The 24,982-nt window shown below is 43.6% G+C and overlaps 1 protein-coding gene across 2 annotated transcripts in view; it reads left to right on the top strand.

Moving 5' to 3' along the window:
• Positions 1-24,982, top strand: part of XRN1 (5'-3' exoribonuclease 1) — a 211,961-nt gene that overhangs the window by 16,239 nt on the left and 170,740 nt on the right. For both annotated transcript variants that reach the window (XM_030215929.1, XM_030215928.1), the window contains exons 3-8: positions 4,551-4,648; positions 6,307-6,416; positions 6,601-6,711; positions 19,957-20,042; positions 22,514-22,601; positions 22,688-22,856. In XM_030215929.1, the coding sequence (XP_030071789.1) occupies positions 4,551-4,648; positions 6,307-6,416; positions 6,601-6,711; positions 19,957-20,042; positions 22,514-22,601; positions 22,688-22,856 (662 nt within the window). The remainder of the gene's footprint in view (positions 1-4,550; positions 4,649-6,306; positions 6,417-6,600; positions 6,712-19,956; positions 20,043-22,513; positions 22,602-22,687; positions 22,857-24,982) is intronic.

Raw genomic sequence — 24,982 nt, 5'->3', positions numbered from 1 at the left:
CATCCCACTTTCTGTTTCTAGCGCCCAAGAAGGAATTTTTCTTCATTATATTTTGAGTCTCAGTAGTCTCCTTTGACAACTTTTCACTTCTTCAATGTCATGGACATGGGAATATTTGTCTAACTCTGGGAGAGTGTTTTTTCTTTCCCTACTGGATAGCGAGGTGGTGAGAGTCTGACGGACAATGCCTTAACAGTAGCTTAGGTCATTTGTCAAAGTACAATGAAGAATCTACTCTTCACATGGCATGTGGTTGGATTTAAAAAACAAAAAATGCATTGTGTGTATTTTTTTCTCTTGGATTTCACTCTTCTTTCAGGGGAAGAGACTCGCATCTTCTGGGCTTTGTCAGCGGATAGTACCTTAATGGGATGTCCCTCTTCTACAATTTTTTGTTGTCGCTTTGACCTCACGTATGCTTCGCTTAGTCTCTTGCTGCAAAGACAATGGCAGGAGTACATGTCCTCTGGCAGCAGGGATCTTACGGTCTTCTTCTTCTCTATCTTTTTCCTCAATATTTTCTCTTGGGTTATGACTTTCTTTACATCTCTCTGATATTCTCTCACCTCTCATATATTCTCTCCTATCTGGTTATTTTTCTCGGATGGAATCCCTCAGTTGCCTATGTAGTCTTTAGAGTGCAGCACTCTGGTCTGCTGGTTGAGATTGAGCATCCTCTCTGTAGGTATGTCTCGAGAATATAGACAGTGGACAATTTTTCTTCATAGGTACATGTGTATTACCACACTCTGAAAAGGTCAAATGTCCCATCGAGCCCAAAGGGCACCTGCCTAAACGGACAATCTTTCTATACATGTTATTCCTAGAACTGTGTAGTGGTTTATGGAATTCAATATGATAAGAGGTATTAATGAGGGTATTAACAAGTGTCTACATTTCATTTCATTTATTCACGTTTCCTCTAATTAGTGTTTGCGGCAAGAATTTCAGGTGATCTGCTTGCAGAGGCAGCAGCTACAGATGATTGTTCTATCTCATTTCAATTGCGCTCTGAGATATGTTTTCTTTATATTCTGAAACTGCAGCGGCTGGCACTTTATTTGCACCTTTAGTCAGCTTGGCAGCAGGGATTTAGATGCTTTCTTCTCCTGCATAGCATTTTCGGCTATGATAATTTATTTAATTGTAATCTTGTTTTCACCTTTTTAGTTTCAGGTGATCAGGTACTTTCTCTCTGTCAGTTTTTTCTTTCTTCCAATCTGCTGTTAGGTCGGCTAGGATATCTGTAGGAGTGGTAGTTCAGTATTCCTGTTGCCATTTTTCTCAGCTGAGGTGGATTCTTGGCAGATTTTTTGTTTCGAGGCGGCTCTGCCTTTAGCTTTGCAATCATTCTTTCAGCAGTTTTTTCTCTTTCTAGAGTCTCCCTGTCCTTTGCGCTGCACAGCTAGTGCGGTAGGTAGGGGACAATAGTCATCGTCGCTTGGACTTGTAGGTTTTTTGTTTGTTTTGTAGTCATCCTATTTGGTTTGGTGGCAGCTCTTGGATCTTCAAGCTTTTGGCTTTGTATTCATCCTAGTCTGTTTTCAGGTACTCTTCCGTGTTCTCAATGTCAGTCCCTCCCGTAAGATTACTGCTTTGGTACTTCCCAAGAGTCCAATCCTGGTCCGGTCCGGAGGGACGCTAAGGAAGGAGAAATTAGACCTTACCTGCTAATTTGCTTTCCTTTAGTCCCTCCGGACCGGACCAGGCCCCTCCCATGTTTTGTCATTTTTTCAGCGGAATAGTAAAATAAATAAATAAATAGATAATTTAAACAAAAAAAAACAACAATAACAAGCTTGTATATTTAGCATTTTCAGTGACCCATGCCACATCTCTAGTTGGAGTTGCGGGTGGGTTCCGTTGCTGCTATATATGTGTACGTATGTATGCATGTATCTATACAACTTTAAGGGGTCCTTACTGCTTCTCTGGTGGGAGTTGCTGGTGACCTATACTTCAAGTGAGCCATACCACTTCTCTGGTGAGAGTTGCTGGTGAGCTATTATACAAGTGGGCCATACCACTTCTCTGGTGAGAGTTGCTGGTGACCTATACTTCAAGTGAGCCAAGTGAGTCATACCTCTTCTCTGGTGGGAGTTGTGGGTGAAGTATGATACAAGTGGCCTATACCACTTCGCTGGGGACAGTTGCTGGTGACCTATACTACAAGTGTCTTCTCTAGTTCTGGTGAGCTACAATATGAGTGAGCCATACCACTTCTCTGGTGAGAGTTGCTGGTGAGCTATAATACAAGTGAGCCATACCACTTCTCTGGTGAGAGTTGCTGGTGAGCTATAATACAAGTGAGCCATACCATTTCTCTGGTGAGAGTTGATGGTGAGCTATATTACAAGTGAGCCATACCACTTCTCTGGTGAGAGTTGTTGGTGAGCTCTAATACAAAAGGGGCCATACCGCTTCTCTGGTGAGAGTTGCTGGTGAGCTCTAGTACTCGGCTTTGTCGAGGAATTTGTGGCTGCTAGGATTCCATACGGCACAGAAGGTTTCTCTCTTTCTTTTCTGCTTGGTTAGTCAAATACTGAGGCTAGGGTCACATGACCAGGGCTCTTATTGGCTCTCCAGAGTCACAAGTTTTTCTCAGTCTCCACCTGCTGGTAGGCGAGCACAACCCAAGAGTCCAATCCTGGTCCGGTCCGGAGGGACTAAAGGAAAGCAAATTAGCAGGTAAGGTCTAATTTCTCCTTAGTAGTTGATGTACTTTTTACAGTGTGATGTCATCAGTTAGTCCTGATTATAGATTTATTTATTTATTGCATTTGTACCCCACATTTTCCCACCTATTTGCAGGCTCAATGTGGCTTACATTGTTCCGTCATGGCGATCGCCATTTCCGGCATGAGGAGATACAAGTTGGTAATGCATACGTGTTCATAAGAGAAAGCAGATTATAGAGAGTATATTATCAAAATCAAAGATATAGTGTAGCAGTTCTAACGTTCGTTCGTAATCATTGTTAAGGCAAGCAGGTATCTTGGGTTTGGTTATGTCCAATTCTGGTGTAAATTTCGTTGGTTGGAATTTAGGATGGGTCATTGTGGTGGTATGCCTTGTTGAACAAGTTGGTTTTTAGTAGTTTATGGAAGTTGGTTAGGTTATGCATTGTTTTTGTGGCACGTGGTAGCGTGTTCCATAGTTGTGTACGTATGTAGGAGAAGCTTGACATGAATGTTGATTTATATTTTAGTCCTTTGCAGCTAGGGTAGTGGAGATTCAGGAATGTGCATGATGAGTTGTTTGTATTCCGGGGTGGTAAGTCTATGAGGCCTGACATGTAGGCTGGGGCCTCGCCGTGAACGATATTGTGAACTATGGTACAGATCTTGAATGCAATACGTTCCTTGAGTGGGAGCCAGTGTAGTTTCTCTCTTAGGGGTCTGGCGCTTTCGAGTTTTGTTTTTCCAAATATGAGTCTGGCTGCTGTGTTTTGGGCTATCTGGAGTTTTTTGATGATTTGCTCTTTGCATCCGGCATAAATTGCGTTGTAGTAGTCTAGGTGGCTTAACACCGTTGATTGTACCAAGCTGCGGAATACTTCCCTTGGGAAGAAAGGTTTTATTTTTTTGAGTTTCCACATTGTGTGGAACATTTTCTTTGTTGTGTTTTTCGCATGGTTTTCCATTGTGAGATTTCGGTCAATTGTTACTCCTAGAATTTTCAGGTTGTCTGAGACAGGGAGGGAGAAGTCTGGGGTGTTTATAGTGGTGGGTTTGTACGTGTTGTATTGTGATGAGAGGATGAGGCATTGTGTTTTTTCTGCGTTGAGTTTTAGTTTGAATGCCTCAAACCAAATGTGGGGAGCTGATCTCAACAATCGGCGTTCACAGGGCACGTGGTCAAGATATGAGATGACTCTCACTTCTCTTTGGGAACACATTTCAGCATACCACTTGGCCTTCGGTCCAGCTGTAAGAGCCAATGTCTCTATGTTGATGGAACAACGCTTACTTTCTGACACTGCGAGTTGCTCTGAACACTATATCAATTTGAGCAGCTCTAAGTTTGGGAGTCACCCACTTGTGTGTCTGACTCAATCCTGCTCGTTGATGGAAAAAAACCCAATGTTGCTTACCTGTAACAGGTGTTTCCATAAACAAAAGGTTTGATGAAGCCCACATTTCCGTCCATGTCCCTGAGAATTGTCTTCTACAGATTTAGAACTAACTGAGGAGCTGAGAAGATGGATGGGCTGCGCGTGCTTAGAACTTTACACTAAGTTCCAAGCTGTGGGAGAGCAGTTCCATCCTGGCACTGTTGGATGATGTCACCAGTTTATGTGCTTTATCAGTCCTGCTTTGTACATAAAACACCTGTTAGGGGTAAGCAGCATTGCCGACCAACGTGCATAGAGTGATCTAGTTCACAGACATGACTGATGTGTTTTGGGGTGTTTAATTTTGTAAGCCAAAGAGCCTGTATATTCATTGCTTTCAGTGTATGAGAAAGGAGAAGTCTACAGCAGAGTCTGGGTGATAAAACGTCAGAATAATTGAAGTGTACAAATATTTGTTTGTTTTTTTTCTTTATAGATCAGCAAAGGAAGCAGAGGAAAAAATCAACAAAGCTATAGAAAAAGGAGAGATTCTCCCTACAGAAGCCAGGTTTGACTCCAATTGCATTACTCCAGGTAAGAAGATTACTGATGAAGTGATTTGTCTGTGGCTTTTCCTTACAGACTTACTCAGTTTTTCTAAAACATTTTCACAAATGCCAGTTTTCCAAAGATGTTTTAAGATACTGGTTGTGAAAGAAAGTGGTTTTAAAGTGACCTTCTCAAAATTCAAGTCATAATATTGGGTTGCAGAGTGACTTAAAATGAACTTCTGATCTCTCTACCTCTCTCGTTCTCTGTCTTGCATAGTACCAGCAGAAGGAATAAAAAGGATCTCGGACAGTAGAATAAACCAATCTGAGAGTCCTGGACTAACTAAATAATCCAAAAGCAATATTTTCTGTAGATCACTTTTTTTTGCTAAATTTCCAAAATATATTGCAAGCAAAACAGCAAACTTGCTTGAATTTTCTTTTTTCTGCAACAGCAACAACGACAAAAATAAAAAAATCACAAATATCAAAGGAAAAAAATCTATAAGTTGTCCTCCAAAAATTCTCAATAAAAGGGGGAAGTTCCAAAACACAATACAAAAGAACATTTTCAAAGGGAAATAAACTGTGTGGTGATAATATGCATTATAATATCAAAGTGATTTACAGAAATATGTTACATCTGTCTCAAAGGTCCATTTGGAATCAGGTCATCTACTGGCAAGAGCTTTTTCTACTGTATGCCTCAGGCCAGAATGAGAGAGATGGATAATTTGGGACTGGCTGTTTTACTATGGACAGTTTTGGAGTTGACTGAATTCTTGGAGGTCTCCAGCTCTCTTCTACTTTGTTATTTGGATCCTGACTGGAACTGGTTACTCAGAATGTAATTTAAGTTTAGGGACTCCCTATTTATGGACATGGGGTCTGATCTTTCCAAATATATTACCTAGAAAATGAGGAAGGAGTTTCTGATGCTAAGTCTGGGTGTTCTGTAGTGGGGGGGGGGGGGGGGGGGGGGGAGGGCGGGTTTACATTTTTCCTGTAAATATTTAATTACACATCAAGGAATTAGATATATAATTTTTTAATCTCAACAATTTGTTTGGTTTTCTTAATGCTAAGTTCTGACAGACTTTGTCTTTTGCTGCAGTTCCCACTATTGTGGCTGGTTCTTCTCTATCTTAGAAGCAGAAAGTTGCCAGCATGAAGTGTACCTTCTACCTTTGAAGCCCTAATTTTTCTAATATACTTTCTCTTGGAACCAGTTGTGCAGTATTTCTACCACCAGTCACTTTCTTTCATTTGAATATGCGAAAGTGATTCATGTTTTGTCTCTATGGATAACTTTTCAGCACTTTGCTTCTATTCTTTCTCTGTGAGGCCTTATAGTACATCAGTAGGTTGCCTGCCTACTTCGCCCACAAACTGGATTCGAATTCCATGCCCAGCTCTAGCCAACTCAGCCATCTATCATTTTTAGTTGGTAAACAAGTACCCAACCTTAGCCAGGAGTAAAGATGATTGGGGTAGGCCATGGCAAACCACCTCACTAATAGCTTGCCAAAAACCCTTAATGAAAGTGGCATCTCTTATAAGTTGCTTGCGACATGGTACTTGAATACAGGGCACTACCTTAACTTTTACCTGTATCAATATATTGTGCATAAAAGTATTTTAAGAGTTTTCTTGACTAATAGATATTACAAATTGTAACATATAGATTTATTTTCTTTCAAGGGACTGAATTTATGGCTAGATTGCACGAGCATCTGAAATATTTTGTAAACTTGAAGATTTCCACTGACAAGTCTTGGCAGGGAGTAACCGTCTACTTGTCAGGTCATGAGGTTAGTAGGATTTTTGCAACCTTGTACCTTTCTATGTGACTTAGGGGCTCATTTTCAAAGCACTTAGACTTACAAAGTTCTATAGGTTACTATGTAACTTTGTAAGTTTAAGTGCTTTGAAAATACGCCTCTTAGTATTCTGCGATGCTGGTACTATGCCTTAGACCGCTTTCTCTATTCACAGACTCCAGGAGAAGGTGAGCACAAAATCATGGAATTTATCAGATCAGAGAAGTCAAAACCAGATCATGATCCAAACACAAGACATTGTCTGTATGGTCTAGATGCTGACTTGGTACGTATATGGTAATGGTGGGGAGGAGGGCATGGGGGAAACAAAGGAGTAGGGGTGGGTACTGGAGACTTTTTAGGTCTTAGAATTATTATTTGCAATGTAGTCTGCTATTGAGATAGACATGGGGGAAGCCACTGCTTGCCCTGGATTGGTAGCATGGAATTTGGGTTTTTGCCAGGTACTTGTGATCTGGATTGGCCACAGTTGGAAGCAGGATACTGGGCTATATGGTTATTTTTATGTTCTTACTGAAGAGCCTTGGTATGTATTGAGAGTGTTGGGTTTATTTGATTTTATTGTTCTCAAAGTCTAATACAAATACAAAAAAATTTTAAAATGTAATTTTTCATTCCCGTTCTTAAAGAAATTTGGTCAAATTTGAACTTAATACAAGCACTGAATGTCTTTTAATTCTATACTATTGAAAAATATCATTTTCGATATCAAGCGGTATAGAAATATTGATCTAAACCTGATTGTGCTGTGCTGTCTGATATTAAACAATTTTTGCTGAATCAACTAAGCTTGTTGATCTTCCACAGCATAGAGGTAGCTGTACAGTATAACAATATCATAGCCTTTATTTTTTAGGTTTAGCTTTGATTCATAGCAATATTTGCTTTCTAACAAGGAATATTTGCTTATGTTATTCTAGCCTGAGACTAGAAAGGTGAAGAACCTTGTGCTAAGTATCTCTCTATATAAAAGGCAACCCAACGTTCTATGAAGCGTCCAGCCGGAAGTGTGAAGGGGGCGAGATATCCGGTTTCCCTATGAGTGTCTGCCCCGCCCTCTCTGTAACACAGTCAGTGAAGGAAAACAGCAGAGCACGAAATCAAATCGCTGGCTCTGTAACAGTGAAGGACTCAGAGGGGGGAGGGGAGAGAGGCCAGAGGGCAGGGACACACACACACACTCCCATATGCACACAGAAGAAAACATTGCTAGCCCCCGTTTCATTTGCATCAGAAACGGGGCTTTTTTACTAGTATAACATACTCTCTTGCACTTGACTATCAGTACACAATCATCCTGCAAGGAGCTCACTGCTGCACCAGTTCTGCGAGATTCTGATTGATCTTCAGATAGCTTCCCTGGTACAGTGGTGGAAATAAGTATTTGATCCCTTGCTGATTTTGTAAGTTTGCCCACTGACAAAGACATGAGCAGCCCATAATTGAAGGGTAGGTTATTGTTAACAGTGAGAGATAGCACATCACAAATTAAATCCGGAAAATCACATTGTGGAAAGTATATGAATTTATTTGCATTCTGCAGAGGGAAATAAGTATTTGATCCCCCACCAACCAGTAAGAGATCTGGCCCCTACAGACCAGGTAGATGCTCCAAATCAACTCGTTACCTGCATGACAGACAGCTGTCGGCAATGGTCACCTGTATGAAAGACACCTGTCCACAGACTCAGTGAATCAGTCAGACTCTAACCTCTACAAAATGGCAAAGAGCAAGGAGCTGTCTAAGGATGTCAGGGACAAGATCATACACCTGCACAAGGCTGGAATGGGCTACAAAACCATCAGTAAGACGCTGGGCGAGAAGGAGACAACTGTTGGTGCCATAGTAAGAAAATGGAAGAAGTACAAAATGACTGTCAATCGACAAAGATCTGGGGCTCCACGCAAAATCTCACCTCGTGGGGTATCCTTGATCATGAGGAAGGTTAGAAATCAGCCTACAACTACAAGGGGGGAACTTGTCAATGATCTCAAGGCAGCTGGGACCACTGTCACCACGAAAACTATTGGTAACACATTACGACATAACGGATTGCAATCCTGCAGTGCCCGCAAGGTCCCCCTGCTCCGGAAGGCACATGTGACGGCCCGTCTGAAGTTTGCCAGTGAACACCTGGATGATGCCGAGAGTGATTGGGAGAAGGTGCTGTGGTCAGATGAGACAAAAATTGAGCTCTTTGGCATGAACTCAACTCGCCGTGTTTGGAGGAAGAGAAATGCTGCCTATGACCCAAAGAACACCGTCCCCACTGTCAAGCATGGAGGTGGAAATGTTATGTTTTGGGGGTGTTTCTCTGCTAAGGGCACAGGACTACTTCACCGCATCAATGGGAGAATGGATGGGGCCATGTACCGTACAATTCTGAGTGACAACCTCCTTCCCTCCGCCAGGGCCTTAAAAATGGGTCGTGGCTGGGTCTTCCAGCACGACAATGACCCAAAACATACAGCCAAGGCAACAAAGGAGTGGCTCAGGAAGAAGCACATTAGGGTCATGGAGTGGCCTAGCCAGTCACCAGACCTTAATCCCATTGAAAACTTATGGAGGGAGCTGAAGCTGCGAGTTGCCAAGCGACAGCCCAGAACTCTTAATGATTTAGAGATGATCTGCAAAGAGGAGTGGACCAAAATTCCTCCTGACATGTGTGCAAACCTCATCATCAACTACAGAAGACGTCTGACCGCTGTGCTTGCCAACAAGGGTTTTGCCACCAAGTATTAGGTCTTGTTTGCCAGAGGGATTAAATACTTATTTCCCTCTGCAGAATGCAAATAAATTCATATACTTTCCACAATGTGATTTTCCGGATTTAATTTGTGATGTGCTATCTCTCACTGTTACCAATAACCTACCCTTCAATTATGGGCTGCTCATGTCTTTGTCAGTGGGCAAACTTACAAAATCAGCAAGGGATCAAATACTTATTTCCACCACTGTATATGGTGCTGCATAGTTCAGGATATGCGCTAGTTTGTGGTGCTGCAAGATGAGCACAGGCAGATTTAAAAATGAAAAGCTGACAATGCTAACCTATAGATCTTATTCATTAGGTAACAGTGACTTTGAAAATACTAAGTTCAGTGAGCTTATGCACTCCCAGAATCAGACTTTTCAGTTAGTGTCCCAGAATGACTAGGTACCACTGACAGTGGCTTCCGTACACTTTTTCACAGTTTGTGCTTCACAAGCATGAAGGTGGTCCTTCTCTAAATGTTTATTACAGTAGTCTAACTGCTTCAGACAGAGCATAGCAACAGTGATTGTAATGGGAAAGAGAATATTTGACCATGTCGCAGCCTTGCTAAAGAAGTTATTTTGGTTTCCTGTGGAATATAGAATCCAATTTAAAAATTGTCTGCTTGGTGCATAAGTTCTGTAAGCAGGTGATCCATAGTATTTAGCATGTTGCAAACCTTTCCTACTTCCTGGGTGCTGAAAGCTTCTCTACAGGCACTTGTATATGCTGTAGACCATGCAGATATAAGATTACTAACTTCGAAATGGGCAGCTTTTCAATGCTTTGCACCTGTGCAATGGAATCTTCTTCCCTGGAACCATCATACCCAAAGTTTTTTTTAAATCAAATATTTACTTAAGAAGGATAAGAAATCGATTTAACTTTCTTTTCTTTTTCTTTTTGAATAGTACGTGATTTTATGATTGTAAATTACTTAAGGACATTTTTGTTAAGAGTGATTTATCAGTTTGGATGGTTAGATAAATAAATATTTGTAAAGTGTAATTGCTATGACTGAACCCAGATAGTTGGGTTTGAGTTTGAATAACTGTGCAAAGTGAAGTTCAGTACAAAACTTGGTTTATAATCTTATACCTCCAGCACACACTGTTGTGCACCTTGGAGTGGTATTAGAATAATAAAAATAGTTAAGAACGAGAATTGCAATATCAGCCAGAGTATGGATGAAAAATTGGTTTTAAGATAAAATCTAATGAGCCTTGTTCAGTAATGATGTTTTCCTAAAATGGGGAAATATCTTATTTGAAGAAGACCCAGTGGGTATGTTATATGCATTTCCAAAAAATATTTGTCAAAAGGCCATAAGAACATAAGCGTTGCCATACTAGGACAGACCGAAGGTCCATCAAGCCCAGTATCCTATTTCCATTAGTGGCCAATCCAAGTCACAAATACCTGACAGGATCCCAGAAAAGTAAAACAAATTGTATGCTGCTTATCCTAGAAATATGCAGTGGATTTTTTCAAGTCAATCTTAATAATGGCTTATGGACTTTTCTTTTAGGAAATTATACAATTCCTTGTCATCAAGCAGATGAAGCCATTACGTATGGGTTGTGTCCATCAACCAGCAGGGGGAGATAGAGAGCACTCAACTTTTTACAGTGCCTCATGGCCAGCCAGCTCCACTGCCTCTTCAGTATTCTCTATCTCCCCAAGCAGGGTGGCTGCAGCTTCTTCGAGCTCCATCAAAAATCTGCCTGGGGTGGCTCCTGGCTTGCCAGTTGTTAGCCGGGGTGTTAGAGGCTATAGCAGCTTCACTTTGAAGGCACATAGGTTAGCCCTTTCCCTGCCTTACCCATGTCCCCGTGGATGTGGACATATTAGCTTGCTTTTCCATGTCCTTTCCTACTCAGTGGATGCAGGCACATTGGTTCGCCTTTCCCTGCCTTTCCCACTCATGTGAGCCTCCGGAGTTCTTATTACCTTTGCTTTCCTCACAGCGTTAAAAAAAAAAAGAAAAATGGAACAGAGGTTTTCCTTTGATTCTTCTATGGGACCGGAGCTGTGATACTCGGTCCGGTGAGGTAAGAGTGTTTTCTAACTCCTCTGGGGTGGGCCCGCGATTGGGGCGTTTTTGGCGCAAAACCGCCATTTTGAATTTTCCCGCCGTTTTCGGCGATGGCTGCAGAGAATGTAAAGGGCTGTTCCCGGTGTGGCAAGCGCAAATCAGCAGCGGGGCTCTGTAAATTGTGCTGTACAGGTGTAAGAGCCGGCCCGAGCATGGCGAGCGATGATTCTTCCCGCTCAGAGCTGGCAGCGGACGCCATTTTGAATTCTCTGCGTGGCGCGGCCTCCATAGAGACGGAGAGCCCTGAGCCCGGGGGGGGGGGGGGGACCTCGAAGTAAGGCTATTCAGGGAGCGGCTAGCCCCGGACGGGATCTGGGTGCCCAGGGCGAGTTTTTCTCCCCTGATTTTGGGTTGTTATTGCATAAAGCATACATGCTGAAAAGAGCTCTCCCTCAAGGGTCATCTGAGGCCCCTTCTATTGTCCCCCCCCCCCCAGTGGATTCGGGCCTGGGACTGCCCGCTGAGGCTATTTTCCCTGATAATTGGCATAATGAAAAGCGTAGAAGGGCTAATTCCCCTTCAGATTGTGGTGCACCTCCTTTTTCCCCCCCGTGGTCGGGCTGTGAGGATTTGGAGAGTTCTGGCAGGCCTTCGTGGTCTGAGGAGCCAGAGTCAGATGCAGAATTACCACAGGATCTGTATGATCCCTCCGCGGTGAGGATTTTCCACCGTGATGAGCTGCCAGCGCTTATTTCAGATGCCCTACAGGTCCTTTCTATTGAAGAGCCTGACAGTGGCACGGCCTCCTCTGTGAATCCTAGGATGGCTAGTACCAAAAAGCCTGCTCGAGCCTTTCCTTTGCATGACTCCATCCAAGAGCTTATTTCCGCTCAGTGGGCTGACCCCGAGGGACCTTTGAAAGTTTCCAGGGCTATGGGGCAATTATACCCTCTGCGTGAGGAGCATTTGGCTCGCTTTGCAATGCCTAAAGAGATGCCCTAGTCACTGCGGTGACAAAGGGAACTACCCTCCCTGTGGAAGGAGGCGTTGCCCTGAAGGATATACAAGACCGTAGGCTGGAAGCAGCATTTAAATGGTCCTTTGAAATTGCAGGTCTTATTGTTCGGGCGTTTGCATGCAGTTGTTATGCTGCTAGAGCCTGCCTGGCGTGGTTGCAACAGGCAGTGGAACAGCCCGGAGATGGAGCGGAGCCCTTCTCGGATGTGGCTCCGCGGCTGGAGTCGGCCTTGTCCTTTTTGACTGATGCCCTTTATGATATTGTCAGAGCTTCGGCTAAACAAATGGCAGTAGCAGTGGCGGCTCGCCGTCTTATTTGGCTACGACATTGGGTAACGGACATGGCCTCTAAGCAAAGGTTGGTGAAGTTGCCCTTTCAAGGCCTTCTCCTATTTGGTGAGGAGTTGGAGAAAATTGTTAAAGGTCTGGGAGATCCTAAACCCCAGCCCTTGCCTGAAGATAGGCCGAAGCCTTCCTCCAAGGGCCAGGCTGTCAACTCCTCTTATAGACCTCGCTTCCGTGAAGCTAGAAGGTACCGCCCGGGGCGTTCTGCTGGGTTCACTTCTCGTGCCCGTTTTTCAGCAGAGGAACTCCTTTCACTCGGACAAGCGTTCTGCAGCCACCGGCTCTAGGCCTGGAGTTCAGGGGCGACACTCTCAATGATGGTGCGCCGGCCCCCTCCTCGCTTCCTGTCATCGGAGGACGTCTTTCCCTCTCTGCCGAGGAGTGGGCCAATATTTCCTCAGATCAGTGGGTTCTGGACCTGATCAGAGACGGCTACAGAATAGAATTCAACGCCCCAGTAAGAGACGTGTTTGTGGAGTCCCGATGCGGTTCTGCCACCAAACGGGCGGCGGTAGAGGAGACTTTGCAAGGTTTGATTCAGTAAGGGGCCGTGTCCCTGGTACCTCCCGCCGAACATGGCTACGGCCGCTACTCCATCTACTTTGTGGTGCCGCGAAAAGGTGGGTCTTTTCGCCCTATTCTGGACTTAAAAGAATTAAACAAGACCCTGAGAGTGCGGCATTTCCGCATGGAAACCCTGCGCTCCGTGATTGCTGCGGTACAGCCAGGAGAGTTTCTCATGTCTCTAGACCTGAAAGAAGCTTACTTGCACATACCAATTTGGCCCCCGCACCAGAAGTATCTGAGGTTTGCGGTGTTGGGAAAACATTTCCAGTTCCGGGCCTTGCCTTTTGGCCTCGCCACAGCTCCCCGAACCTTTTCGAAGGTAATGGTGGTAGTAACTGCTTTGCTCAGGCGAGAAGGTATCAGGGTTCACCCGTACCTAGACGACTGGCTCATCAGAGCAGACTCTGTAACAGAGAGCTATCAAGCTACAGCCAGAGTGGTCTCAGTACTTCAATCTCTAGGCTGGGTCGTCAATATGGCCAAAAGTCACCTGACCCCCTCGCAATCTCTAGAATATTTGGGGGCCAGGTTCGAGACAGACTCGGGCTATGTATACCTACTTGAGCTAAGGCGGTGCAAGCTTCAGAATCAGGTCCGTCTGCTCCTGAGGATGCCCCGCCCGCGAGCTTGGGACATTGTCCAGCTGCTGAGATCGATGACAGCCAAATTGGAAGTGGTGCCCTGGGCGAGAGCGCACCTGAGACCTCTACAGTATTCCCTACTTCAAAGATGGTCTCCAGTTTCTCAGGATTACCAATGCAGACTTTCTTGGCTCCCTGCGGCCCGACTCAGCATGGAGTGGTGGCTCTCAGACAGCATGCTGCGGCGAGGAATGCCGCTGGCGCTCCCTGATTGGTGTCTAGTAGTGACAGATGCCAGCCTGAAGGGCTGGGGCGCACATTGCAAGGGGAAGCATGCCCAGGGTCTATGGACACCCGAGGAGTCGGAGTGGTCCATCAACCGCCTGGAGTTGAAAGCGGTGTTTCAGGCGCTTCTGGCCTTTCAAGTGACCCTGGAAGGATTGGCTGTCAGAGTGATGTCGGACAACACGACAGCAGTGGCCTACATAAATCGACAAGGCGGCACTCAGTGCAGAGCACTGGCCGCGCAGGCTGAACAGATTTGCCACTGTCGGCAGCTCACATTGCAGGTCAGAGCAACGTGCAAGCCGATTATCTAAGCAGGCATCAGATTGATCCAGCAGAATGGGAACTAGCAGACGAAGTATTCCTGCAGATATGTGCAAAATGGGGCAAGCCCGTGATGGATCTTATGGCGACAAGTTCAAATGCCAAAGTCTTGCGCTTCTTCAGCAGACGGAGAGATCCTCGCTCGGCAGGGTTGGATGCCTTGACTCAGCCCTGGCCTCTGGGCCTACTATATGTGTTCCCTCCGTGGCCCTTGATAGGGTGTGTGCTTCTGCGGATTCGGCTGCACCCAGGAGAAGTGGTCCTCATCGCCCCGGATTGGCCCAGGAGGCCTTGGTATGTGGACCTCCGACAGATGCTAGTGGAGGCTCCCCTTCCTTTACCTCTGGTACCGAACCTGTTGTCACAGGGCCCGGTAGCCATGGAGGACGCCTACCGCTTTGGTCTTATGGCATGGCGATTGAGAGAGCGCAATTGAGGGACAAAGGCTATTCAAACACTGTCATTTCCACTCTCCTGCAGGCCCACAAGCGTTCCACTTCCGTGGCTTATGCCAGGATTTGGTGCCAGTTTGAGTCTTGGTGTGCTTCAAAAGCGATCACACCCATGCGGGCTCCTGTCTCGCCGATTCTGGACTTTTTGCAGGATGGTGTACAAATAGGCTTGGCCTATAATTCCCTGCGGGTGCAAGTGGCAGCGTTGGCCTCCCTTCGTGATAAGGTTGAAGGCGTGTCTTTAGCTGCTCATCCAGATGTGGCACGGTTTCTTAGTGGGGTGCTTCGACTCCGGCCTTCCGTGCGAGCACCCTGTCCAGCTTGGAACCTGGGGCTAGTTTTGAAGGCCCTGCAGGCTTCTCCTTTTGAGCCGCTTCGGCAAGCATCGGAGAAAGATTTGACACTAAAGGCCGTTTTTCTTGTGGTCATTACTTCAGCGAGACGGGTGTCAGAGCTCCAGGCTCTGTCCTGTAGAGACCCATTTCTGCAATTCTCAGTCCGGGGTCACGGTTCGGACCGTGCCTTCCTTCATGCCTAAGGTGGTTTCAGTGTTTCACCTAAACCAGCCTATTTTCTTGCCCTCCTTTGATAAGGAGGAGTTTCCAGAATCTTTTGGGCAGTTGCACCTGTTGGATGTGCGCAGGACTCTGCTGCAATATCTGTGAGTTACTATCTCTTTCAGGATCTATGATCATCTGTTTGTTTTGCTATCAGGTCCTCGCAGAGGGTCTCCAGCGTCTAAAGCCACTATTGCCCGCTGGCTCAAAGCAACTATCTTTTCAGCTTATCTGCTTGCCGGCCGGTCTCCGCCTGTAGCCTTTAAGGCGCATTCTACCAGAGCGATTTCTTCCTCTTGGGCTGAAACTGGAGCACTTTCTCGTCAAGAGATATGCAGTGCAGCAACATGGGCTTCTAAGCTCTCTTTTGCCCGACATTACAGTCTGGATGTGGCAGCTAGGAGGGATGCGTGTTTTGGAGCACAAGTGCTAGCGCGTGTGTGACCTGTTCCCACCCTATATAAAGATTGCTTTGTTACATCCCATACAGTGGGGGAAATAAGTATTTGATCCCTTGCTGATTTTGTAAGTTTGCCCACTGACAAAGACATGAGCAGCCCATAATTGAAGGGTAGGTTATTGGTAACAGTGAGAGATAGCACATCACAAATTAAATCCGGAAAATCACATTGTGGAAAGTATATGAATTTATTTGCATTCTGCAGAGGGAAATAAGTATTTGATCCCCCACCAACCAGTAAGAGATCTGGCCCCTACAGACCAGGTAGATGCTCCAAATCAACTCGTTACCTGCATGACAGACAGCTGTCGGCAATGGTCACCTGTATGAAAGACACCTGTCCACAGACTCAGTGAATCAGTCAGACTCTAACCTCTACAAAATGGCCAAGAGCAAGGAGCTGTCTAAGGATGTCAGGGACAAGATCATACACCTGCACAAGGCTGGAATGGGCTACAAAACCATCAGTAAGACGCTGGGCGAGAAGGAGACAACTGTTGGTGCCATAGTAAGAAAATGGAAGAAGTACAAAATGACTGTCAATCGACAAAGATCTGGGGCTCCACGCAAAATCTCACCTCGTGGGGTATCCTTGATCATGAGGAAGGTTAGAAATCAGCCTACAACTACAAGGGGGGAACTTGTCAATGATCTCAAGGCAGCTGGGACCACTGTCACCACGAAAACCATTGGTAACACATTACGACATAACGGATTGCAATCCTGCAGTGCCCGCAAGGTCCCCCTGCTCCGGAAGGCACATGTGACGGCCCGTCTGAAGTTTGCCAGTGAACACCTGGATGATGCCGAGAGTGATTGGGAGAAGGTGCTGTGGTCAGATGAGACAAAAATTGAGCTCTTTGGCATGAACTCAACTCGCCGTGTTTGGAGGAAGAGAAATGCTGCCTATGACCCAAAGAACACCGTCCCCACTGTCAAGCATGGAGGTGGAAATGTTATGTTTTGGGGGTGTTTCTCTGCTAAGGGCACAGGACTACTTCACCGCATCAATGGGAGAATGGATGGGGCCATGTACCGTACAATTCTGAGTGACAACCTCCTTCCCTCCGCCAGGGCCTTAAAAATGGGTCGTGGCTGGGTCTTCCAGCACGACAATGACCCAAAACATACAGCCAAGGCAACAAAGGAGTGGCTCAGGAAGAAGCACATTAGGGTCATGGAGTGGCCTAGCCAGTCACCAGACCTTAATCCCATTGAAAACTTATGGAGGGAGCTGAAGCTGCGAGTTGCCAAGCGACAGCCCAGAACTCTTAATGATTTAGAGATGATCTGCAAAGAGGAGTGGACCAAAATTCCTCCTGACATGTGTGCAAACCTTATCATCAACTACAGAAGACGTCTGACCGCTGTGCTTGCCAACAAGGGTTTTGCCACCAAGTATTAGGTCTTGTTTGCCAGAGGGATTAAATACTTATTTCCCTCTGCAGAATGCAAATAAATTCATATACTTTCCACAATGTGATTTTCCGGATTTAATTTGTGATGTGCTATCTCTCTCTGTTACCAATAACCTACCCTTCAATTATGGGCTGCTCATGTCTTTGTCAGTGGGCAAACTTACAAAATCAGCAAGGGATCAAATACTTATTTCCCCCACTGTACGTAATGGCTTCATCTGCTTGATGACAAGGAAGGGAAAATTAGGTTCTTACCTTGGTAATTTTCTTTCCTTTAGTCATAGCAGATGAAGCCATGAGCCCTCCCTGTATGATTGTCTGTATGCTGTGAATCTGTTTCAGGTTCTGTTCTTGTTTCCTGAAGTTCTAATCCTTCCTTGGGAGAAAGTTGGAAAACAGTCTTCAGGATTCATGTTCACTTATAGGAGGATGAGTCCATTCCCTCCAGTTTATGTTTTGGAGGATGTTTATATTCCCTCCAGGAGGTTGCATGTATCCCCTCCAGTTATACAATAAGGAGGACGAGTTTATTCCCTCCAGGAGGATGTGTTCCTTTTGAGTTCATGCCCTTGTTAAGGGGCCATCGTTCGCTGTGAGGAAAGTTCATGTTATTCCCATTGCGGTTTGCCATACTGCTTTGGAAGCTTCAAATACTGAAGAGGCAGTAGAGCTGGCTGGCCAAGAGGCACTGTGAAAAGTTGAGTGCTCTCTATCTCCCCCTGCTGGTTGATGGACACAACCCATATGTAATGGCTTCATCTGCTACGACTAAAGGAAAGAAAATTACCAAGGTAAGAACCTAATGTTCCCATCTTTTTTAAACCCTGCTAAGCTAACTACTTTTACCACATTTTCTGGCAACAAATTCCAGAGTTTAATTGTATGTTGAGTGAAGAAATATTTTTATACTACTGCTCTATAGGCACAGCATTTTTATACCACATGCAGGCTGCTGTCTGATGGGCGGTTCACACTCCAGTACTACTACTGCTAACTTAGACCAAGCTCCAGGTTGCATCAGGAGTCAGAATCTAGTTGTAATGACACATAGGACTAAATTCTATATATAGTGCCCCAAAAAATTGGCCCCAAAAAACAAACCACTCAGCGCTATTCTATAAACTGCTTAAAGTTAGGCGCGGTTTATAGAATAGCACTTAGGCCCGGGAGCTGTGACTATATTTGGGCATGGCCATTTACACCAATGGAAGTGTGGTGCAAATGTCTGCACCTAAATTAGGCATGGATCCCATCTTATTCTGTAATTAGGCGCATGAGCGAAAGGAACACCCCCCCCCCCCCAATCTGCCCATGATCCTCCCAGTTCCACACCCTCTTGTGTTGACTTGTGTATAAATTTTAATTCTAATTAGAGCCATTAATTGCTTGTTAAGCCAATTAGCACTAATTAGCTTGTTATTCATTTAAATTGCACATACAAATTGGGCACCTGCCCAAATTTGTGTGCACAATTTTGCGCTTTTTTGTATAGAATTAGGTCCATGCAGAGATCTGTTTGTACTGTAGAGCTTGCTGTTTGTCAGGGCCTAAGGGACACGAGTTGTGCATGATAACTTATACCTTTGTTATGAGTTTCTGTGATGTCTTTTATATTTTGGTTTATTTTGTGTTTGTATAGTTTATTTTCTAGAATTTTTATGAACTGTACATATTTTATATTTTCTGCACCATCTTATAACCTGTTGGGAGGGACACTGTATAAAATTACTAACTAAATTAATACTGACCCTCTCATTCTATAAACTTGTGTGCATAAAGTTGCATGCACAGGTCCTATAATAGTTTATGCTTATAACTTAGGTGTTAATTGGCTATAATTGACATTGGTGCTAATTGGCACTAATTTGCAGTTACATGCATAACTGCATGTAATCAGTATTCTATAACCTTAGTGTGCAACTGCAAGAGGGTAGGTAAGGTTATAGAATATTTTTTTTTCAGTTTTTATATCTTTTATTAAAGCTATACATAGAAACATCTCATTCTCGTCATTGCGCAGTCGGGCATTGGGATTTGTGATCTTTATCGCCAGCTGAGCTGCCCTCTCTACAATGCTCGTGTGGTTCTTGGAAGAAACATTGTGGGCAATTTCTGCACAATAGGACCTAGAATAATAGTGCATAACGGACAGCATTTAGAGCAGCCATTGAGTTAGCGTTAGTGCTCTTGCCTAAAGGTGAACTTATGCTATTATTCTAGAACAGCAGTTACGCTTGTAATTGCTGATGTAGAATTTGCACTTATGTGCCAGGATGCTGCATGCTAACTTTAGCTGACCTTTTGAGAATTGCCCCCTGAGTTGTTTCCACTCCTATCGTGTATCCCTTCTAATTTTGTGTTATCAGAAATGGAAGGACACCGGTACCAAATTTTCTTTTAAGGCAGAGTATAAGAATATTTTAAGGCGTACTGTATTTCTGACTATATAATAACTTATTGTAGCACTTGATACAATTCTGTAGAGAAGATCTGTCCAGCTGATGCCGTCATTGCATGAAACAAACCATATCTTTGAAGTAATCTGCTGTATGATGTCAGCAGCCACATTGGAGAATGTTCCATTGTTATGGGACCACCAAGCTTTAACCAACCTAAGAAGATCTTTAGTTGCTGTGCAAACATGTTAAAGAGAAGGCTGTTCTCTGTCTGCTATGTAATGAACATATCTATTTACTTATCTGTCTTTCAACAGATCATGCTGGGTTTAACAAGTCACGAAGCCCATTTTTCTCTCTTAAGAGAAGAGGTTAGATTCGGTGGCAAAAAATCTCAGAAAAGGTAAACTGTGATTTGAGAAATCTGTCAAGTTAGAATTTAATCATGTGGGAAAATGAGTGGTGAGTGGCTGTTTGCTGAACGCTAAAGCAGTTAATTCAACAGTCATCCTTGGAGCTAAAATATATTGCTGTAGAGCAGACAGAGGTGGAAAGAATGATTATTGAGAACTTTTGGGAGTGATTTTGCTGTCTGCCTAAGCCTGTTGGAGAGCTGTTGCAGGAGAGGGTGTGTCAGGAGCAGAGAGGGGAATTCCTGAAACTAACCAGTTAGCAAATCTACATTACAACGAGCTAACTGGTTAGCACACTGATAACGCGGGAACCCTTATCGGAGTAATTTTTTAAAATGGAGCATTAGCACTCGACCATTAAAGCAAAAAATAGAAAATTGGGGGTTTTATGGCTGTGGCGTCTTTCCCACACGCTAAGGCCTATTTTGGGGTTTCTGCCAGGTACTTGTGACTTGGATTAGCCACTGTTGGAAGCAGGATACTTGGCTAGATAGACCATTGGTCTGACCCTGCATGGCTGTTCTTATGTTCTGACAGGTTTGCAATTTGAAGAGATTTCCTGATCCCATTGTCCCAAGCGACTGATAAAGTTCATCATAAACCGTAGTGTCTATTACTCCAAGAAATATTTCTGCATGGTTAAGTTGATTCCTCAAAGTTGAATTGATTTTTTTCATATTCATTTATTTAGTTTTAAAATTTATACCCCACCTACTAAGCGGCTTAGCTGTTTGTTTAGATAGATTTGCAAAGGAGCATGTATGGTCTGCCATTTTCAAGTCTGTTGTAATTCTAGATTTTCTTTCTTCTGTGCTGAATGCTGCAAGTGTTAACCATTATTATAAGACTGGGAGCACTGGCTCAAGGCAGGCCCATTCACATGTCTTTGCTATTTCGGTATTTGACACTTCCAAGGAAAGAATGTAAGGAGTTTTGATTACATTTACCAGTACCTTTGATCCAGTACAAAAAATTTAAAGCCTGATATCTGTAGGAGTTGGAGTAGAAAGTTTGGTGTACCAACTCCACAGCCCTGAAGGGAAGAGTGAACCTGGAAGGCCAGAACGCAGAAGATGTCATGGAGGAGTGTGGGGTAGAACATTGTTGGAGGAGGGGCTGTGAGGAGAGGCTAGGCCCTACCAGGGATTGGGGGGAGAACAGGGCAAAATGTACATGGAATCTGGGCAAGGGAGGCTAAAGACTATCAGGGAAGAACAACAAGCAGAGTGGGATCAGTGAAAGGAAGGGGGGAATAGTTCTGATATTTAAAAATAGGCTTTCTTTGCACTAGCAGATGGTAGATCGCCTAGTTGGGTCTGAAATACTAGTGGTTGGCTTATTGGAGCCGTGCTCTCTACATATTCTTTTAGTTTATCAATCATTAGATGATGACCAGTGGCTTATTGAGAAACTTTCAGAATTTGTTTCTCAACAAGTTTTATGTAATATTTTTAGGAGTTTGTTTCTCAACAAGTTTTATGTAATATTTTTAGGAGTTTGTTTCTCAACTAGTTTTATGTAAGAGTAATTGAATTATTTTTAGGAGATTTTAGTATTTGCCCAGATAGCCAAATTCCTAGAAAAAGGATCAAAAATAATTAGCGAAATAGACCTTGGAAAGTTACCACTCATCTATGGGAAGAAGCTGCAAGAAATGGATTTATTTTGGGGGATCTGCCAGGCACTTCTAGTGACCTGGAGTCACCACTGTAGGAGAGAGGATGCTAGGCCTGATGGACCTTTTGGACTCACCCAGCATGGCATATCTTCTGTTCATAAGTAATTCCTGTGACCAGGATGGCTAGGCATTCCCTTACATCCCTAAAAGAGACATTCTGCCACACCAGGATACAACCGAACCATGTGGAGGAAGGGCTCAAAAACTGTTCCACTCTTTGAGGCCTTCTGACAGCTGGGGGGGGAGGGATCTTGCATTACCTAAATCTCCAATCGAGTGGAGCTCCTAAGAGCCCGAGTCACAAATTAAGTACCTAATAATGCCTGCAGCTGTAAGTACAACATCCAGTCCTTCTAGTTTTTATTTATGAAGGAGAGGTTAAAAACTTAGGACCTCTTTTATCAAGCCTTGCTAGCAGTTCCCGTGCGGCAATGCCAACGAAGCGCATTCAAAGTGAATTGGCTTTGTCAGCAATACCAACACCAGGGACCTCTAATGCGGTTTGATAAAAGAGGTCCATAGATACAAAAGGTCACTGGAAAACTATTATTTAACTAACGAACTGAAAATGTCACATACACCCCTGAATCCTATTCCTGATAATATACTTTTGAGCCCAGTGGATGATTGGTCACTGTAATTCCTTTTTCTTTTTTGCTCTATGCTATTGTCCTAGGGAAGGGAATTAAAACCACCATACTCTAGGCCTTTATAAAGGCCTAATTATTCTTGGATTTCTTCATTTACTAATGGTTTTGATGGCATGTTTTGAATGTCTTACAGAGTATCTGCACCCGAAGAAACCACATTTCATCTCCTTCACTTATCTTTAATGAGGGAATATATTGACTATGAATTTTCAGCATTAAAAGTGAGTAACATTAGAATCCTGAATAGAAGCTTTAACTTTCAGTGTTTTGGATTGGACCGTAACTTTCATTTTTGTTTGATGAACAGGACAAGATTCCCTTTGATTATGACATTGAAAAGATAATCGATGATTGGATATTAATGGGATTTTTAGTAGGCAATGATTTTATTCCTCATCTACCTCATTTACATATTAACCACAATGCTTTGCCTCTGCTTTACAAAACATACATCAGTGTTTTGCCAGAACTCGGAGGTGAGTCATTTTACAAGTGAAGAAAGTCATAATTATTAAAATTACAATCCCAGATAATAAGTCTCTGCAAGGATTCTGCTTCTGATCTCAGTATTATTACTCTTTATTGCTGAGTCATCACAGCTGGTGGCTATTTTGGTGCCTGTCAGAGAGATTGCTCATGTCGTTTTGCTTCTATCTGCAGCTCAGACTTGGTTACTTTCTCTTTTTGAGTTGGAAGTGCTGTAAAGGTTGCTGCTACTTAGGAATGCTACACTCAGATCTCAAAATACAGACACATTTTATTTGTTCAGCATCTTAGTTCAAATGTTGACCCAGTTAAAGCTTCAGATTTTCAGCAGTTTGATAGTACATGCATTTTCACAAGTTTGTTCTAGAATTAGGGACTAGATGGCTGGCACTGTGAGATGTTGTTATCTCTCATGCTTAAAAGTGGCATACTAAGCTCTTCTGATTAGGGACCTTGTAACAGTATGGTATGTCTTGAACAGCACTTATATATAAAGTATCCCATCATATATCTGCTCTTGTCCCATCAGCTATATGGTAAGCAGTATTGTAGAAAATCTCTAGCATCATATCAATGTTAGTTGAATGTTCTAATGCATGCTTATTAGGTGTATCATTAGTATTATGCTAACGTGTTATATCTCTGGTATTTGATTTCCAATGCTCTTAAATGTATATTTTTGATACTGTTTCACGGTAGTTCTGTTATTAGGTTTTAAGTTACTGTTTTCAAGTTTACCTCATTTATTGTATTTAGTTTATTCTTGGTTATTTTACTATTGTTATGCTGTTAACAAAATTGTAAGTTTTATGTTAAACTGTACCTGATGTACACCACCTTGGGTGAATCTCTTCATAAATGCGGTTAATAAATCCCAATAAATAATGGAAATAAAATTAGAAATGGCACATTCACACTTTAAAATGGTCAGTAGTGATAAGTCGCACAGTTGGAATGCAAAGTATTTGATATTTTCCCACATTGGAGGCTTGACAGTAAACTGCACAGCCTTGAGCATAGGTTCGAAAGTGGTGAACGATTAGAAACTGATTGTATGATACACACCAGAGGGTAATGGTAGATGGTATTCGCTCTGAGGCCAGAGAGATTAACCAAGGGCAGTTCTACTCAATATTTATGTAGGTGCTATTGTAGGAGTTAGAATGGAAAAAATTGTGTTTTTGTGGATGATTAAGATCTGAAACAGAATGAATGCCCCCGAAGAAATAGAATGAGAAAGCTTGAGGCGTAATTGAATGCTTGGGGGCTAAGATTAAGTTGCAGAAAGTGCAGTAGTGAATTTGGGGGTGCAGAAATCTGCAGGAATGGGATGAGATAGGTGGAGAACTGATGTGCACTAACCAGAGATGATATAGCAGTGATACAGCATGCTAAAGTGATAACTAGAGGAACGCTGGGTGCCATAGGGAGAGGCATAACTAATAGAAATAAGGTGAATAATACCTTTGAACAGGTCATTGGTGAGGCCTCACTAATCGGAAAGTATAAAGAGAGGCAACCAAACTGGTTTGGGCTTTGCACCCAAAACCTATGAGATGAAAGTGAAGGATCCCTCTATATGTATTATGTTACCTTTTCATTTTTTTAGCATTTTCAGCTCTTCAAGTTTCCTTTCTTTTTCGCGAGTTGCTAGGCCCACTTAAGCCGGAGCATCAGCCTCAATTTGAATGCTGTCCCTTTTTACAATTCATAATTAAGGAGTTTAATTTGACCACGATTCTTTTCTCGATGTCCAAGAAGACACCCAGTGGCTTCAAAAGGTGTGCACAATGTAATCGGTTGAATTTCATAACGGACCTGCACGCTTGGAGCATCGGGTGCATTGGGCCTGTCCATGAGCCTAACTCTTGTTCTCTCTGTTTGCAAATGCAGGTGAGGACACAGAGGGGGTGGTAGGTCAACAGGAGAGATGTTTTGGCTCCTCGAAGGCCGATCCATTGACCTCGGTACCAAAAGCATTGACCTTGGTGGCTGCTAAGACTTCATCTACCACTGGGAGTGCACTATTATTGAGGAAATCTCAACATCAGGTGCTGAAAATAGGCCTTGAGACCAATCAGCATTGGATCTGACACTGAGGGCACGTATGGGTTCA

This window comes from Microcaecilia unicolor, chromosome 10, assembly GCF_901765095.1.
Source record: "Microcaecilia unicolor chromosome 10, aMicUni1.1, whole genome shotgun sequence".
In the NCBI taxonomy this organism is placed as follows: Eukaryota; Metazoa; Chordata; class Amphibia; order Gymnophiona; family Siphonopidae; genus Microcaecilia; species Microcaecilia unicolor.
Note: the sequence above shows the minus strand (reverse complement) of the source record. Positions and strands in the feature narration are given on the sequence as shown.